The sequence below is a fragment of the Motacilla alba genome, chromosome 4 (genome assembly GCF_015832195.1).
Source record: "Motacilla alba alba isolate MOTALB_02 chromosome 4, Motacilla_alba_V1.0_pri, whole genome shotgun sequence".
NCBI classification, from domain to species: domain Eukaryota; kingdom Metazoa; phylum Chordata; class Aves; order Passeriformes; family Motacillidae; genus Motacilla; species Motacilla alba.
In genome coordinates this window covers 25,702,465-25,716,872 of record NC_052019.1, presented here as the reverse complement: position 1 = coordinate 25,716,872, position 14,408 = coordinate 25,702,465, and the positions used below count along the sequence as shown (strand labels likewise).

Here is a 14,408-nt window from a genome sequence, read left to right as displayed (position 1 = left end):
CACTCAATTTTTTATTGACCGTAGATTTTGCTACCAGTCAAGTTGTTTGGGTATGTCACAGCACACAGTGCAACACTGCCTTTTTACTAATTTTCTTGTGTGACTGAACAACAGGAGGTGAACTTCTGCATTTTGAGCTTTAGATGTCAGTATGGAACCTATCCTGTCCATGCTGTATTGAAGCAACAAGAGTCCATTAGGATCTTCTAATGCGCTCTTCAGTGACTGATTCTTTGCACACTGTGAAGATTAGAGTGAATAAGTGCTTCTTACTGCTAATGTCAAGGAGGTGAAACCTAATGTCCTCTACAGAGATTGTTGTCAGGACTGGACATACTAATGCAGAATCTGCTAAACTTTGGGTCAGTAGCAGGTTAGTGGCTTCTGGTCGGCCAGAGTGTTTATTACTGCATGGGTAGGCATTATCCAGAATCACAGCTGCAATCAGTTTTGGATTTGCTGTTTGTGATAGCAACACTGAGTATCCTGAACTGGGTGATATTTCACATGTTCCATCAGTAAGGAGTTTGTCACTTCCAGTGGAGAAGGTGATAACAAGCTGATACAGGTGTGAACATCTGAAACTTCTGCAGCTATACTTCTGAACAGAGCTGGTAGAATCACTGAAACATTGAACTGTTGAGGCAATTTTCTTGTTTCTAGTCTTGACTGATAGTTCTGAAGTCCAAAACAACTTTTAAACCAGAAAAGCATTTTGGGTGTGTTAACACTCTCATACCGAACAGCTGATGTTTTTCTTGCACTTTTGAAGCTTGCTAAATAAAAAAAAAAACCTAAATGTCTTTCTGTGCTTTCTTAAAAAATTTACTGATTTTCTGAGCAGTAGCTTTTGTCAACCAGTGGGATTGGGCTATGCTGTTGTAAAAGTGGCAACTTCCAAGTTGCCCATGGATCAGGCCAGCATTATCTGGCACATAGCACTGGTGGGGTTTTGCTGTGAGACCTATAAAGATGCTCTTGATGGATACTTCCTTAGCCTGTAGTGAAATGCTCTTCAAGATGAGTTCAGTTAAATCTTAGGGCCCAGCCTTAATTAACTCCCTGTCTGGCATGAGGTTTGAAATTCAAGGAAATTATATCAGATCACTTTGCCTTTTGTCATAGTTATTATGAACCTATTCAAAAATATCTTATCCTGTTATGTGTGCAGCTTTTGTAGAATCATCCCTATACTAAAAGAAATAACACTTTTTTTCTTTCAAAAAACTGTGTCCAACTAATTCTGTTTACAGCTGGGTCCCCTTCCCCTCTCCTAGATCTCAACTTTTCAAGAATTTAAAAATATTTCTTCAGAAGACTGTAACATACAGAAATATGCATTCTAAATATATTTCTGGTTTAATATTCTGTTGTGTCAGGTGATTCAATGCCTCTCTATTCCAACTGGCGGTTGAAGGTGATGGAGCACAATCAAGGAGAGCCTCTCCCTTTCCCACCTTCTGGAGGTTGCTGGTCACCACTGGTGGATTACTTGCCTGAAACTTCTCCTCCGGGCATGTCACTTCACAGGTAGCTGTTTTGGCAATGCCAGTGGCAGTTCTTTATGTTTTCATTTGTGTTGCACAAATACAGTAATTTGAAGATAGCAGATTAAAGGGCAGTTAATGATACATTTGTTTTCTGTGGGTTTAGTCACAGGTCTAGCAGTTTGAGATTACTCAGGCTTTTAATTTGGAGGATTAAAGTGTTTGTGTTTGTAATATGACCCTTCATCTTTTCCCTTATAACACAGCTTTGTGAATGTTATAGACTGAAGAATACAAGTTAGAAGCATATAAAGCTCTTTGCAGCTCTTTGTGAAGTTCCTGTTACATTCTTCTAACATACTATTTTTTTTTTTTGTTTTAGATGCAATATAGCAGTGATTCTTTTGACTGATTTGATAGTTGACCACAGTGTAAAAGTGGAATGGGGAGGATACTTGCATCTTTTGCTTCATGCAATTTTTATAGGTAACTAATTTCTTACAGAAATACTTATAGTAACCTGAGGAATTCTCAGCATTTTTTTTATATTTAAATTAATTTTTGCCGTTGATAATATATACAGTATTTGATAAATATGTACAGTATTTTTAAAAATTCAATTAAAAGTCTTTCAGCTAAATTAGTATAATTAAGTTTTTTTTGGAGTTGTTTTAAGGTACTTTGTTTAGGAGTCACTTTTACCTCTTGTAGAAGGCACAGTAAAATTCAGTGTTTTCCTTTTTGTTTCTAAGAGTAATAATTTTCATACAGAGCACAAATGAAGTTCTTACTTAAAATTACTTTGTACTTTAAACTTGCACGGGATTATGAGATACATTTTAGTCTGATCAACTTATGGTTTGTTAAACTATATGCTGTTGTTTCTATATTGAAGCACTGAAAAAATATTGTTTAGAGATTCCTATATCTGTTACTTGGTAAAGTATAGCAGACCAATTTCAATACTGCTATTTTTTAAATAATGTAATTCAACATGCGCTTTGAATATCATAAAGCCTTGCTGTTTTCCTTTTGTGCTAGGTTTTGACCACGGTCACTCTGAAGTCTATGAGCATTGTAAACGACTACTTTTGCATCTACTGATAGTGATGGGCTCTGGCAGCAATGTCCAGTCTGTTGCTTCTGTCCTACTCAGAAACAGAGAGTTCAACGAGTCCAGGGTGCTTACTGTCAAGCAAACTACCCATTTAGATTACACTTTCACAGGTATGCTTTTGATTTATTACATGTTGCCTGTTAAAATGACATGGGAAGTTATCTCTTCTTGCAGGCATTATTAAGATTTCTGTTACTTGTAATATTTCCTGAGGCCTTGGCATTAAAACTTCTTTAAATTTTAATTAAGTCAAAATGAGCAGAGCTCTCATTGGCACTTTGTGCTCATTCATCAAAGTAAGGGAGCACAATAGTATGATGAATAGTAGTAGAAATCAAAGAGGGAGCTCTGTGTTTTGGAACTTTATTACAGCAGTTTTCATGATGCCTTTGAAAATAAAAACCAAGAAAATACATCTTTTACTTGTTGATAGTAAGTTAAAATTTCTTAAGTTTTGTCAGCTGTGATTGCATTCTTTATTGGCCATCAGAATATTTTTTTAGATACTAGTTTTAAATATTCCCCTTAACTTTACAATATTGTAATTATAGAATATACTTTTTTCTGTGTATCTCTTTTTGAAGGGAATATTCTGATGGTATTTAGTATTTATGTTATTTCAGTAGGTGGCAGCATATTGCCATACAGTTGTTTGTTCTCTTTTGTTCACATCAGCAATGGTTTTATTACTTAGCAAAAGTAGTTGTGTGATTTGTGAATTTGGTTTTTTGTAGCAATGGGGAATTAAATTCCCCTGTGTATAGTGGAAGGATTATTTTATAGGAATCTGTTTAGCAGAACTTTAATGGTGCATCTACACAGTGGCATATACAAACCATTCCCTTTCTAATCTTTAAAGGCTTGGATAAAACTGTCTAAACAAGACAAAGATGTTTGACAGAAACTAGAAAAAGGTCAGCATCAAACATTTCCAGCCGGGGATTGGGATAAGGTGTTTACAGTTATGCACACCTAGCACAAAGTTGAACAAACTAATTTTAAATTTCATTTGAGCTAGCTAGGCTCAGATACCCCAGTCCAAACTCTGTGGTTCTATAGTGAAAATTTGTGGTGGGTTAGTGAGCTTATTTAAAATACAAGTGCTACAGTCAAAGGCCCTGCCAGTAAACTCCCTTGGTAGTTTACTTTCCCTCAGCATTTCATAGATGGATAGAAGGGCAGTGTGAGCAGTCACTGCAGTTGTATTTTATTGCCCGTGATTCTTTATATGGAAGAGAAAAATCTTCTGGACACAAGATTAAGCTAACTTCAGAGAAACTTTGTGCAGCCACAGGGACTCTGCTCAGAGTCCATTCACTAGATAATACTTAGTGTTCACTGATTTCAAGTACTGTCAGTTACAGTGGGACTGGGTTTGACCAAAAAAAGTCTGCTCATTAGTAAGAAATAGTCTGTATAATTTTTTTAATTAAGTTGAGATGCCTCAGAAGCTGATGAGCTCTGATATTATTAGTACAAAATCAAGGATAATACAGGGGTTTAAAAAAGGGATCTAGCAGTTCTCAATTGAAGTTCATATAAGTCATGTGAAGAATTTGCATATTGAGACTTGTTGATTTCATTGAAATTATTGCATCCATTAATTTATTCTCTTTTAAGTATTCTCATTACATTTACTAAGTTATTGATCTTTTTAGAGGGCTATTTTTTCTTTTTATATATTTAATATTAACTGTCAACTTGAAAGTGCATAATCATCTTGTTTCAATTTCAGCAGGTGTTCATGATTTTATACCTGATTACCAGCCCTCCCCAATGACAGACTCAGGGCTTAGTTCAAGTTCTACCTCTTCTAGCATCAGTTTAGGAAATACAAGTGCTGCCATTTCTCAACTGCACACCACAATCCTCAATGAGGTTGACATTTCAGTAGAGCAGGATGAAAAAGTGAAAACTCTTATAGAATTTATTACCTCAAGGTAAGTTTTCAGTTTTTATTTTGGACAAGACACATATTTTGTGGAAAAATGGCAAATGTGATACACATATGAAAAGCTCTAACTTTCCAACACTTTCAGAGAATTTTGACCATCCTTTCAAGACCTGTCTGTTTAAAAGTATTTTTGCCATGTTTTACTCTGAATTAGGGCAGGAATACATTGAGATGATTAGAGAGCTGCAAGATTGTGTACAGTTTAGGGATTACCTAGTGGTAGAGAGGTATTAAAAAATGATGAATTTGTTGCACAGGACATTGGTAAAATCATCCACATTTGTGCACTTTGTATGGTAGTTTATATTAAGCTTTCAAGATGGTGTTAATCTGAAATCCTACTTGTTTTCTCCATGCTTTGATACTTTCTCTTCACCTCAGTTTAAGTTTATAATAGTGTGGCATATCGATGGAAAGGAATTGGGAAGAAAGGAAGTTAGGAAGTGCAAAATGGTAGTAGTTGTACTGGTTCTTTCTTAGAGAACTATTTATTATACTATAACTATACCTTCCATCTATTATATCTGTTATATACTATAACATCTCTTCCATCTTCTTACCCACTTATTTCAATTGGAACTGATACACTGCTTTTCACTTTGTCTTAACTTCTTGTATATTGTATAATATTGGTCAGTTGTCAAAATTCTTTCTGATTCATGCCTGCACTTCTAGATGGTTTCTTTTAGGTCGTACACAGTAGATTCTTTTGCAATTAACCATAAGATTTAAATGTCATTTAAATAATATTAAGGACAAAGGCTACATTTTGAATTCTGTTTACTCTATTTTTATATTTTTTAGGAAAAGAGGCCCACTTTGGAATCATGAAGATGTTTCAGCCAAGAACCCTAATATAAAGAGTGCTGAACAATTAACTGTATTTTTAAAGCATGTGGTGTCTATATTTAAACAGTCTAGCTCAGGTATGTTAGAAAACAGACAATACATGATTGAACCTGCAAGACTGTGAACTAAATAAATACTTTTTAACACATGTAAATGCTTAGGTTATCTATAAAGTCACTCTAGGAAATTACTGCTTCTAAATACTAGAAGCAGTGTATTGTATATTGCTTGTATATTGCTCACTTCAGTTAATGTTTCTGTTAAGACAGATTTAAATACACTCTTTTAGGAATGAGATAACACATCTCATTAATTTATTGTGAATAGTTAATATTCTAATCATAAATGTTTTATTGTCTGCAAGTCTCTCTACCATTAAGTATTTGGAATACATGTTTATATTCCTGAAAAGATTTTTGAAACTAATAGTTCTTGAGAAAAATGTAGAGGATGTGAGAATATTTTAAATTTTGGAATGAATTTGGCAATTTACTCTTCAGTAAATTCAAGTGGATTTGTTTTTTTATACAGCAGTGTTGTTTGAATATTTATTTGCCTTCATAGGAGGATATCAGTTGGAACATCGTCTCAGCGAAGTTGCTTTGCAAACTGCTCTTTCGTGCTCCTCTCGCCATTATGCTGGGAGGTCCTTTCAGATTTTCAGGGCTCTGAAGCAGCCTCTCACTCCATCTACACTTTCTGATGTTCTCTCCAGACTAGTAGAAACTGTTGGAGATGCAGGAGAAGAAGCTCAGGTATTTGAAATTTTGCTCCCACTTTATTAGAAAGCTAAGTCTGCCTAAATTATGTGCATGCATTATTAGTTCAATGACAGCAAAATTTAAAAGCATTGTTTTATTCAGTTGCTTTTTATTTTTAAGTATTTCAAATATAAAACTTTTAATCATGACACTTTCTGAATTTCAACTAATTAACAGAGGAAAAGTTGTTCACATTCTCTTCTACAGCAAGAGAGAGGCTCTTTCAGAGAGTTTGATATGTCTGTTTCCTGTAGACACCACAGATTGTTAGAGAACACTGAGAATCAGCCATATAAACAATGATTTTTTTTTGTTTTCTTTGGTTAAAAACTTAACCTGATAAAGTGTTAACAATCATTCAAGTTAGTGTCATTGTACACCTTAAGAGTGTATCTAATATTTTAATACTGAAGAATGAGTCTGAATGACTTCATCCTTCAATTCATCCTTAAAAACAATGCAAACTAGAATTAATTCAGTAAATGCTTACAAATAAATTGTAGTTTTCCCTTGTCTTGGAGCTGTACTGCTAAATTGAGCTGTCTCATGAGGATTGTGTTCTAATTGAAGCATGAAATAATTTAGTTACTGCTACTGATTTTATATTTTTATATTACTACACAGTAGATTTTCTGTGATCTTCCTTATGCATATTGCATAATTTATAATGGCCTGTGGCTTTCCCCAGGGTTTCGTCATAGAGCTGCTTTTGACTTTAGAATCTGCTATTGATACATTGGCTGAAACCATGAAGCATTATGATCTGCTTTCTGCCCTTTCTCAGTAAGTTCTTTTTTTAGTCAATCTTTATTATGCACTTTTGTACATTTGAATTATTAAAAATCTGTATTATAAATGTAATGAAATAATTTCTTGTCATCTTTGCAGAATAATTGTATCCATATAGCAAAATTGCTTGCTCTGGTATGTTTTTATCATTCTGCTTCAAGCAAAACTTGTAAGAATCTAGATTTCCTGAAAAGGATATCTTATTGCCTTTCTGATTTATCCTCTTGGGTTCAATTTAATTTTGTAAAAATAGGTTCAGGGAGTTTCTTATGGCTCAGTTCTGAAATACTGTCAGTCCTTCTTAAACTTCTTGAATTTAAAGGCTCTGCAAATATTGGTCTATCTTAGGCCTCAAGTTTGTTGTCCATATATAAAAAGTGTAAATTAATAGTCTGAGTCATGTGTGTGTCTCATTATAGTTTGAGTGGTTACTTTGATGACTTTTTTTCAAACTGAAAAAAAATCCCTAAATGTACAGACATCTGTATTTGTTTGATTTCCTTGCAAAGGTTATGAAAATGCTGAGATTTCTAGGAATACATTCAGTTTTTCAGTATCAGAATAGAAAGGTGTTGGGTTTCCTAGGTCAGATACCTCAGACAAATACATGGCAAAGTTGGGATGCTAGATCATCACTTACTCATTATCTTTTATATGCTATGGGCTAATTTTTCCAATTTTGCTGTAATTTCATGGTATTCTGGGATTGTAACAAATAGATTTGGTAGAAAAGATAAGAGGATGCTGCAATCTTGTCTTTATGCTGTAAGGATATTTTAATAATAGATACAGAAATCCTGTATTTACATGTATTACAATACTCTTAGGGTGATGAAACAGAGTATACTGCATGTGATTAGTGTAACATCATCTTTCTTTCTTCTCTTTTTCTAAATTCTTTGTTATTAAAGTATTTTGCATGTAACAATATGTAACACTGATTTTTATTTTAGGACCTCATACCACGATTCTGTAATGGGAAACAAGTATGCAGCTAATAGGAAAAGCACTGGACAGATCAATCTAAGCACAAGTCCCATTAATAGTGGCAGTTGTTTGGGATACTACAGCAATACGAGGAGTAATTCCTTGAGACTGAATTTAATCAGTGAGCGGAGGGGTGACCGGCGACGGAGCAACACACTGGATATAATGGATGGAAGGATAAATCATGGTGGAAGTTTGGCAAGGACTAGAAGCCTTTCCTCCCTGAGAGAGGGAGGGATGTATGATGTGCAGCCCACTACTGACCCTGTCAACTTGATGGCCACCATATTTTGGATTGCAGCTTCGTTGCTGGAGTCAGATTATGAGTATGAATACCTTCTGGCCCTCAAGCTACTCAACAAGCTTCTCATTCACATGCCTCTGGATAAATCAGAGAGTCGGGAGAAGATAGAAGAGGTGCAGAATAAACTGAAATGGAATAACTTTCCAGGCCTTCAGCAGCTTTTTCTGAAAGGCTTTACTTCAGCCTCTACACAAGAAATGACAGTTCATCTCCTCAGTAAACTCATCACAATTTCCAGGCATGCTTTGGTGGATCCTTCTCAGTTAGCAGGTATCGTTAGTAAATATGTGATAAAAGTGTACTTTTTCATCAAATTAAGTGAAGTCAAAATCAGTAGTAATGGTGCATTTGCCTTAAAGAAACACTCCTGTAAAATGCTTTCTGCAGTTGTCTGTGTTACACTGATACATAGTGGGAATACATTACAGACTATGATTATCTCACAAGCAAGACTGCATGTAAACTTTATGCATTGACTATTGTGTGCAAGCGAGTTTTAAGAGCTGTGTATTTTTTTTCATTATCTTATGCTAACTAGCTAAATTAGCCCTATTTATACATTTTTAAAAACAATGTGACATAGTGCATAAAACTATCCAGTTTTGTGGTAGTTCTGCTTAATTGCTCCAGTGATGATTTTATTTTCATCATGCATTTTTATACCTAACACAGACATATCTATATACATTGTTCATACATACATACTTAGGTAAATGTATGTGTATATATAATTTATATATCTGTGTGAAAGTATGTCATGCTGTCAGAATTTTAAATACCGGCTAACTTTACATTAAATTAAGTCATTAAAAACTTTAAGTGCTCATATAACTCCGTTTATGTATGTGTTTAGGATTTCCCCTAAACATCTTGTGCCTACTTCCTCATCTGATTCAACATTTTGATAACCCAACTCAGTTTTGTAAAGAAACAGCTGACAGGATAGCAAAGGTATGTAACATGCTTGGAGAAGTATCCAGGAGGATATATATACACCAGCATTGTTTCTGTATTTTTGGGGTCCATTATGTAATGCTTCTATGTGATTCTAATAGTAATATACATGTAACTATAAGAGGCTATATTTTAAAGATGTGATCCAGTCAAATTTATATACCTGGACCTTGTATCAACTCCCGAGGTTGTTTGTCAATGAAAAAACACATTTAGCTTATTCTGTAAAATTTAGATTTCAAGAACAAATTTTCTTACCAATTATATCAATTACTTTTTCTTATTTGTCTGATTTTTCTGCTTGTAATTTTGAATGTCAACCTAATCACATTTTAAGCATGCTTCCTAATTTTCTTATGAGAAGAAAGTGATTCTTAGTGGTAGAGAAGAAAAGATTGTATGTTCTTTCTTTTACTTGTACACAGTAAAATACACCTTGAAATATTTCTGAACGGCAGTGGCTATTAAAGCAGTACATGGTGCACACCAGCTGTTGTCAGCCAGGATGGTGTTGCACTGGCCTGACAGTCTTTCTTTTAAGGAAAAATGTAGACAAGGGAATAGGAAAGAGATGTCTGGAGATGCAGGCATACACCTCTGGCTGCTCAGGCTGCGACATGTGAACCACTAAATCACTGAAGCTGTGCACAGGCTGACTCAAAGAATATGTGCCTGAGGCAAGTGCAGAAATCACTGCTGCCCCAAAATAGTTGTATTATTCGAGTGAGGGATATTGGTTGATCATACCAAGTGTATGATGAATAAATAAACTTGGAACATGAATGCCACAGTACCAAATTCAACAGAAACTGTAGGTCAGGCTTCTGTGATTGGTTTGATTTCACTTACTAGAAGATAACTGAAGTGAAGTCTTAGAAATGAAATCTTAGAGTGAAATTTGGGAGAAGTTCATAATGGCTCAGGAATGCTTGGACTTTAAAAAAAAATATTTCTCAAATAATTAAATATGGTTTTCCTTTTCAGGTTTGTGCAGAGGAGAAGTCACCAACTCTTGCCAATCTGGCTCATATGATGAGTTTATACAGTACACACAGTTATTCCAGAGACTGTTCTAACTGGATTAATGTAGTGTGTAGATACTTGCATGACTCTTTCTCAGATGCCACATTTAACCTCATAACTTACCTTGCAGAGGTAAATTTTTACTGGAAGTATCTCATTTTGACAATTCATTGCCAATTCCTGATTTCTCATGATTCTGAATATCAGGGGGAATATAGCATATCTTCTCTAACAGGAAAATGTCACTAAAATGTTCTAGGATGTAGAAGAGGTGCCATTTTGGAGTGCAGTAATTTATAAATACCTTGAAATTATAATCCCTCTAATGTCAGATATCTTTTTGTGAGAGTGGTGTTTGGTAGTAGATGTTTATATTCTGTACTACATGAATATACATTGTCCTGGCTTTAGCAAAATAAGCTTAATTTAAAATTTTAAGAGACTTTCTTTAGTCAGGTACGCATGTCTTTATCACAACTTTAAAAATTGATGCAAAGTTCATTTTTAAGTACTGCATAATGTAGAAAAAGATAATTTAAATTACAGAAATCAGTATATTATTCTGCTGGCCGTTCATATAGAAAAGCTGTTAAGTACTGTTAAGCTGGTAGAGCTTGTCCTTGAAGTGTATCGCTTCAGACTGATGGAGGCATTTTAAATAATTTGTTCATTCTTACAAATGACTTTATGTATACATTTTTGTTTATAAGACTGCATTTCCCAACCTTCTTTGAGGTGTTGTTGTAATTGTTTTTCATATAGTTTTAAGATTTTGAATTAGTATCAATTTTTATTTAGTGAAAAGTGTTTTACTATTAGGTGCTTTCAATCTGTGTTAGAAATATGTCAAAATTCAGGGGAAAAAATAGAATTAGGACAAAAACCATTGTGCTGTTGCATTACTGATTTTTAGTGCTAAAGCAAAAGTTTAAAAAACAGGAAATGGTACATTTAAGTTTCTTGAAGGGAAAAATAAATGTGTGTGGAAGTTAGATGTAATTTAATATTTGCTTTCACTTTTTGCTACCATTAAAATTAAATTTTGTATTTTGAAAACCTTCTTTCAGCTGTTAGAGAAAGGCTTATCCAGTATGCAACAGTCCTTGCTGCAGATCATTTACAGTCTTCTGAGTCATATTGACCTATCCACAGCTCCAGTGAAGCAGTTTAATTTGGAAATCATAAAAGTTATTGGTAAATATGTTCAGGTAGGTACTCTGAAGAACTGTAAAAGCCTCTCTGCTCATTATCAAAATGGTATCAAAATTACACTTGAATTTTTTTTGGGAATTAATATCAGATATAAAAAGAATTGCTCGTAGTCAGATTCCATAGGGTTGGGGGTTGTTTTCCTATGTACTTAATTCCCTAGATGCTTTTGTATTTGTCAATGTGGTTTGGATCTGGTGGCACACGTTATCTGGGTGAATGTGCATCTATGTACAGATGTAGGCAACTTGTCATACGTAGTTAGAGAAGATGATCCTTCAGCTATTAAAACACCAGGAAATGTTTACTGCTAAGCTGGACAAATGTTTTATTTATGTGTATATGTTTTAAAAAGAAAATTTTATGGTTAAATGAATATTTAAATCACTCTCAGTAGTATATCCGTGAGGAACTTTAAGGTGCACTTTAACAAAATTGAGTACATTTTTTATTAAAGAAAGTCCCCAAAAGATGAACCATAGTGTTTTGCCCAAGGTAATTTAAGCCTTTGTACTCAAAACACAAATTTACTGGAAATCTATTTCACAGAAGAAAGTCTAGCATCTTACTGAAAGATTTTATAAAAATGCCTGGAGCATAAAACCATTTCAGTGCACAACATTCTCTTATTTTTTCTTTGAATTCCATTATTGCTGAATGTATTTCAGTCAAATGGTTTAATCATAACTAACCAGGAAAGTCATGTTCCGTGGATATGTACTTCAGACATTGTGCTCCTGTCAGAGTGCATTAGGCAAAATGAAATGATTAGCATTAGCTTTAGTTTTTATGGCCTGGTGGCTTCTTGCTTCACCTCTAACCCCTCTCTGAGCTTTCTATGCAAGCCCACACTCCCATGGAATGTAATCTTAGATGTAAGCTATCAAAAGATGGTACTAATGAAAAAATATTCCAGAGAAGTCTTAACATATTTTTGATAAAATAAAATGTGTTACTATAAATTACAAAAGAAAAGATCGTAAATTATCATGTCTTGTTTAAATTTTCTACGAAGCTTTGGGTCTTTTCAGTCTTCTGCAATGACAACAGCTGTGAATAAATCTAAGTTGCTACAGGATAGTTCCAGTTTGAGACTGCTTTTTTATGCTTGTGATGCACAGAAATTGAGAAGATTATTGAAGACTCTCATTATCTGCAAAGAAGCATAAAGCATATACTACTTAGAGAATTGAAAGGCGTGCTTACTTTTTTAATGCAATAAAAATATTTTGACAAACGTGGCTTCCTAATTAAAAAAAAATCAGACATCATGCTGATTTCAAAAATTGGAAGACTCAAGTTTCAGGCAGAATCCTTGCATTTCTGGGAGTGTAATTCTTAATCTTTGCACAAGGCTGCTTTTATTTTATGTATCTTCTTCTGATTCTTTTCACAGTGTGTGTAATTGAAACTACTGAATTATTTACATTGTCTTAATCATCTTTTTAAGGAAAGTCCCCTTAACTCTGGCTCTGCCTCTTATATTCTCACACTTTTTCTGTAGCATTTTAAAGCACTCTGTTGGTTTGATACTAAAAGCTTTGTAAACGTTTTTACTTCTTTGTTAAAATCTTTTGTATTTCCTCATGTATTTCAAGGAATAGTTTTGCTTGTTTCAAATTCCATTTACTCTCCCCAAAACTGTAAAATAATTAAAGATGGCCAGAGGTGGAATTGTTAGTTTAGGTGCTATCAGTTACTGTAGGTTAGTGATAGTTAAATACTCTCAGTTTCTGTCTCCTGGATCACAAAGGGCAGATACTTCAGACAATGGTAAAAACCATGGTGTAACTACAGGGATGGAGGGACATGGACCGTGGTCTGGTTGTGGCTGGCCCAGTGAGCTGGAGCTACTGAGCCTGCTTGGCTGGACCTGACCATGCTCCATGGGATAGCCACTGCTTTCCTGGCACTTCAGGGTCTGAAGTTTCCCACCTGTGCCAGCCCCTTCAGCCATGGATCAGAGGTTTTGGGTTGGGGATTCTTACAAAATGCTACTGTACATAAAATTGCTGTCTTGGTTGAAGGGATTGGTGTGTGATTTGTGTATGTTCTCTTCAGAGTCCATATTGGAAGGAAGCCCTTAATATTTTGAAACTGGTGGTGTCTCGATCAGCAAGCCTTGTCGTGCCTAATGATATTCCAAAGTCTTATGGAGGTGACATAGGTTCTCCAGAAATCTCTTTCACGAAAATTTTTAATAATGTCTCCAAGGAGCTACCTGGGAAGACCTTAGATTTTCATTTTGATATATCAGAGGTAATTATTATATTTAGATGACAATGCACTTATGACTTGCTGTTATAAACTCAGGTGTTATTTTTTGTTAGCCTTCTACATTTAAATGTTTTTGAGTAAGTACAGTTTTTAAGAATGGCAGAGATTGAAATTTTACATACTTGTAAATGAGAGTCATACTGGAAGATAAGTTTCAAATTCTTTTATGATGTTTGTTTGCCTCTTCCCCCTTTTGAATGTCTGGAGAGTTAATTACTAAAAGTCAGTAAGATTATTCTCAAGGGTATCTCATCTGTGTCAGAGAGCAGACAATGCAGCTTGCTGCTGCTTGCAGCTGAACATACCAGGCTTTCAACTAATGAAGGGCTGTACATTCAAGGGCTGAGAGGATTAAAACCCTCTACTGCAGTTTGGGCATGACTTTGGAAGGGGGAGGAAATTTAGAGGAGGGGATTGGATACAAAATGTAGGAAATTCAGTGTAAGAGGGATACAATTGGAGAAAAACCTCCTGTGGTTAAAAATACCACCCCTACTACCAATGATACTCATTTGACTTCTGAAAAGGGGAGCATGGTCAAGTGACTGCAGTGTAATGTAGAGACATGAAAATTGTAGAAACTTTAGAAGTGGTCAGGAGTAAGAGCCCCTGGTTGAAGCTGACCCTAGATAATGATAGGAGATATAGATGTCTTAGGAACATTACTTAAACTGGCAAGTACACTCACTACTGAAGT

At 34.8% G+C, this 14,408-nt stretch overlaps 1 protein-coding gene across 15 annotated transcripts in view; it reads left to right on the top strand.

The window, feature by feature from the left end:
• Window positions 1-14,408, top strand: part of FRYL (FRY like transcription coactivator) — a 162,814-nt gene that overhangs the window by 119,030 nt on the left and 29,376 nt on the right. For 12 of the 15 annotated variants that reach the window (XM_038134170.1, XM_038134167.1, XM_038134168.1 and 9 more), the window contains 12 exons: window positions 1,380-1,530; window positions 1,870-1,973; window positions 2,529-2,714; window positions 4,340-4,544; window positions 5,363-5,484; window positions 5,972-6,162; window positions 6,857-6,951; window positions 7,911-8,518; window positions 9,102-9,199; window positions 10,187-10,357; window positions 11,293-11,433; window positions 13,496-13,693. In XM_038134170.1, coding sequence (XP_037990098.1) covers window positions 1,380-1,530; window positions 1,870-1,973; window positions 2,529-2,714; window positions 4,340-4,544; window positions 5,363-5,484; window positions 5,972-6,162; window positions 6,857-6,951; window positions 7,911-8,518; window positions 9,102-9,199; window positions 10,187-10,357; window positions 11,293-11,433; window positions 13,496-13,693 — 2,270 coding nt within the window. The remainder of the gene's footprint in view (window positions 1-1,379; window positions 1,531-1,869; window positions 1,974-2,528; window positions 2,715-4,339; window positions 4,545-5,362; window positions 5,485-5,971; window positions 6,163-6,856; window positions 6,952-7,910; window positions 8,519-9,101; window positions 9,200-10,186; window positions 10,358-11,292; window positions 11,434-13,495; window positions 13,694-14,408) is intronic. The other 3 variants (XM_038134172.1, XM_038134171.1, XM_038134158.1) reach the window with 1 other exon arrangement.